Source organism: Setaria italica, chromosome IX (assembly GCF_000263155.2).
Source record: "Setaria italica strain Yugu1 chromosome IX, Setaria_italica_v2.0, whole genome shotgun sequence".
In the NCBI taxonomy this organism is placed as follows: Eukaryota; Viridiplantae; Streptophyta; class Magnoliopsida; order Poales; family Poaceae; genus Setaria; species Setaria italica.
The window spans coordinates 38,646,049-38,650,639 of NC_028458.1; the positions used below are offsets into that span (position 1 = coordinate 38,646,049).

Below are 4,591 nucleotides of genomic sequence, written 5' to 3' on the forward strand. Positions count from 1 at the left end.
TTTTTCTTGAAACGGAGGTAGTACTAAATAAAGCCACAAAACATACTTTCGCACAACTAAACTTCGGCCAAACGCAACTTTATCTTGGCACATGCACCAACAAGGCAAAATAACTTTGCCAATTTGCTTCTTGTTTTTAAGCAAAACTTTGGCAATACAGCACAAATTTTGGCAGGACTTCGTGGGTCATGAACCAAACAGGGCCCTGCTACCGAGTTGGGCTTGTTGGCCCATTTGGCACCTAGGGTTTGCGGGGGAATCATATATATATATATATCGGGGGCTCCCCTCGGCATCTTCTCCTCGGTCTAATCTAAGGCAGCCGACGCCGCCGCAACCTCTCCTTCCACGTCTAGGAGAAGAGCTGAACCCCGGCCGGAGGTTAGGAGGGCGATGGAAAGCGTGGGTGAGAGGGGGGCGATGGAGAACGGGGGTGGGACGATGCGGAGGTTACCAGACACGGGGTTGGTCATGTGTTCCACATGCTCCGGTTTCTTGCTCAGGATGAAGCGCACATCGGTTCCCAAGCCTGACGAGGAGGTGTTGGAGGTGGTGACGGAAGCCGAGAAGATGCGGGCCTTGATGAAGGCGGTCCTGCTGCACGGGCCCCTCCAGGAGATAGAGCCGGCTGAGGCGACGAAGGAGCAGTGGAAGGTTCTGCAGAGGAGGAGGAGGATTATGATGGAGACCAAGAAGTGCCCAACTTGCTCCGGTTCGCTGTTAGAGGCGTGCCCGACTTGCTTCCGTTCTCTGTTACAGAAGCCCGGGCCCGATGAGGAGGACAAGGCGATGGTAGCGGACCCCGGATCGAAGGCCGGATCGAAGGAGAAGATGAGCTCGAGGGAGGAGGGCAGCGAGTTCATGGCTGTCCTTCCGTCGCAGGGCGGGAAGGAGAGGATGAAGATTGCGACGGAGGACGAGGCGATGGTGGCAGACGCCAGATCGGAGCAGAAGTTGAAGCGATCGAGGGAGGAGGGCAAGAGATCTAGCAGCGGATTGAAGGAGAAGAAGAAGGTGAAGAGCGAGGATAAGGAAGGCAGCGGATCAAAGAAGAAGGCTAAGAGATCGAGCGAGGTATTTCTTTTATTTTCAGAGTATCTTTCTTTGGAATCTTATTTCAAGTTCGATTAGAAGGAAATATTTATTTCAATGAGTTCCCCTTTTTTAGCTAAACTGCTTGAATTCCGGGCAAAAAGGGGTACTCCTTGTATAACTACATTGTATAGTCTCGAAATGCTTTAAGCCGGAAATAGCTAGCGTAGAATTTGTCTGATATAGAACACTTGTATCAATAAAATAGTTTGAACTATTTACTTAGAAGGGCACGCATCCTCTTTTAAAATGCTAAAGCGGTGACCTACGTATAAAAAAGGAGATTTCTTTTTGGATTTGAAGAAAAATAAAAGGAATTCTATCTATTTTTATTTTCCATTTATTTACTTTGTTTTTCTTAATGAAATTGAAATTATTAACTAACAGATGGAGGGCAGTGGATCGAAGGAGGCGAAGATGAAGGGCAGCAGATTGGAGGAGGAGGCGAAGATTGAGTTCATAGTCAAATCCGTCGGCGGAGATAGGAAGACTAAGATGGAGATTAAGAGGATGCTCAAGAAGGCCTTCGAGATTTTGAATGAGCTCCCTGTCAAGGTCGGCGGAGATAGGAGGACTAAGATGGAGATTAAGAGGATGCTCAAGAAGGCCTTCGAGATTTTGAATGAGCCCCCTGTCAAGTCTCAATCGGAGGAGGCAAAGATGGAGGACAGCGAATCGGCTGTCGGAAATAGGAAGACTAAGATGGTGACTTATAGGGTTGACAAGAAGACCATTGATTTTTTGAAGAATCATCCCCCTCTCAAGCCTCCTCCCATCGGCGCCTGTAAGCCTGAGCTGCGCCAACGCTTTATTGATATTACTGCTCCCTATGTTGAGGTTGAACGTGTGCTCCTTGAGTACTTGCAATGCCATTACTCCATCAAGGGGTATGCTGAGGTGCAGCTGGAGGTCACCGATGACGAAGGCGATGACCACAAGTTGGTGTAGCACTGTTGTCACGTGTGGTTGGTGTGGTAACGAGTTAAGGCTGCCTAGCATAATAATAATTTTAGTATAAGTGATGAACAACCTTCGCTTGTTCAGAGATATTCAGCTTTGTTAGCTTGTACTAGTAGTATTTAAGTTGAAAAGTGGTATCTTTTGTCATATGAGTACCTGGGTACTGATGTTATCATGCATGTTATTCTCACATCTGAAGACTTGAGTTTCTATATTTTCCTAGAACTCAGCTCGATTCAGATGTTATTTAGTTGATGTCTCCGTGTCATTGTCTCATATCTTACGAGTTGCTATATTTTCCTAGAAGATGTTATTTAAACGAGCTATTGTATATGTCTCCAACCAGCGCGGTGGCCGTGCTATTGGTGTTTCTTTTGTTAACCTTCTTTCCTGATTATAAAAATTCTGATGAAGCTTGATCCCCGGCCTGGTGCCTTACCTTGGCATGGAATTTAAAAATTCTGATGAAGCTTGGGCATTTTGGCGTAGCCCCAGCGGGCAGAAGGGCTTTGAGGTTAGAAAAAAGGTATACAAATAAAAAGCGTGATGGCAAGATTACATCATGTAGGTTTGTTTGTGTAAATGAGGGTCATCGGTTGCTAGACAAAAGAGATCATTTAACAAAGTGCCCTCGAGCTGAAACTAGAACTGATTGTCAAGTTCACATGAATCTTAAAATGGAGTGGGAAAAAGGAAATTTGAAAGTGAGTGAAGTGGTTTTGGAACACAATCACGCATTACACCTGCCAACAACCTTGCATCTAATGGCGCCACAAAGGAAAATTTCAGATTTACAAGCTTTTAAAATTGAAACAGCAGATGATGCAGGAATTGGACCAAAAGCTGCACATGAGTTGGCTAGTCCTCAAGTTGGTGGTCCACTCAATCTTAGTTACACCCTTCGTGATCATAAGAATTATTTGTGGACCAAGCGTCAAAGAGAGATGCCATACGGCCGAGCAGGTAGCATGCTCAAGTATTTTCATGACAAAATTGCCGAGAACCCATCATTCCAATATGCACTGCAAATGGATTATGAAGAACAGATAACAAACATATTCTGGGCTGATGCTAAAATGATCATGGACTATGCACATTTTGGTGATGTCATTAGTTTTGACACTACTTTTGGAACAAACAAGGAGAGTAGGCCTTTTGGTGTTGTTTTGGGGGCTGCTCCCATGTATGATGAAACCTTTCAATCTTTCAAGTGGTTGTTTGAGACCTTTCTAAAATCTCATAATGGACAACAACCTAAAATATTCTATACAGATCAAGATGCTGCAATGGGGAAGGCAGTTTCGCAAGTGTTTACAGAAGCATGGCATGGATTAAGCACCTTTCACATCATGCAAAATGCAGTCAAGCATCTACATGAAGAGAAGAATGAAGAGGAGATCGAAGACAATAGAATGGAGAAGAGTCGAGAGAAGAAAAAAGAGAGGAAAAGGAAGAAGAAAAAGGAGGAGAATGAGGAACCCAGTATTCTATCGAATTTTAGTGCATGCATATTTGAGTATGAAGACATTGCAGAATTTGAACAAAAGTTTAACCTCATGAGGCAAAAGGTGAGCAAGCAAACTTGGTTAGACAATATTTACAAGTTGAAAGAAAAATAGGCTAAATGTTATATGACGGATGTCTTCACATTAGGAATGAGAAGTACACAATTGAGTGAGAGTATGAACAATGACTTGAAAATCCATTTCAAATCGGATTTTGATATCATCCAGTTCTTTAAACATTTTGAAAGGGTGGTGCAAGGGAAAGGAATAATGAACTAAATTCAGAATTTGATTCAAGGAAAAAAATGCCTAAAATATGTATGATGAGGCCGCCACCTATGTTGGTGCAGGCTAGCAAGCTGTACACACCTATTATATTTGAAGCTTTTCAAGGTCAATATGAAAGATCCTTGGCAGCTTGCACCAAAGCACTGGATGGTAGAAATGAATATCTAGTAGGGGATTTTACATATGAGGAGGAATATAAAGTTGTCGGTGATCTTTGAAGGAAACGGTTGTATGCAGCTGCAGGCAGTTTCATAGAATTGGGATATTGTGTAGCCATGCTCTTAAGGTTCTTGATTTGATGAATATCTACCACCACAATACATTCATCAACCACCACAATACGTGTTAAAGCATTGGACAAGGAAAGCACGGACTATAACTGTACAAGACAACCAAGGGAGAAACATAATTGAAAATCCTAAGATGGATGCTATGCTTCGGTTCAAATATATGCCCCACAAAATTTCTCAATTTGGCACACCAAGCAGCTAACTCTCCTGAGTGCATAATGTTAGTGGACAGCACACTTGACATCCTTGGTAAGGAAATTCCAGAAAAGGTCAATTCAAGTACAAGCACTTTTCAAGTCAATACAAGTACAAGCACTTCTCAGGATTCATGTACAGCACACTTGACATCCTTGATTAATCCTACGTAAAGAAAAATGATGTCCAAACAAAAAGTTCAAAACGAAAAAGAAACTGGCTCGATAAGAAGCACAAAGCTAGAAAAAGGATAGAAAACAA

At 43.1% G+C, this 4,591-nt stretch overlaps 1 protein-coding gene across 1 annotated transcript; it reads left to right on the plus strand.

The window, feature by feature from the left end:
• Positions 1-420: 420 nt before the first annotated feature.
• Positions 421-2,274, plus strand: LOC111258466. The gene is made up of 3 exons (XM_022829745.1): positions 421-1,074; positions 1,480-1,614; positions 1,699-2,274. The coding sequence occupies exons 1-3, from the start codon at positions 421-423 to the stop codon at positions 2,038-2,040; spliced, it is 1,131 nt and encodes a 376-aa protein (XP_022685480.1). The 3' UTR covers positions 2,041-2,274.
• Positions 2,275-4,591: the final 2,317 nt, after the last annotated feature.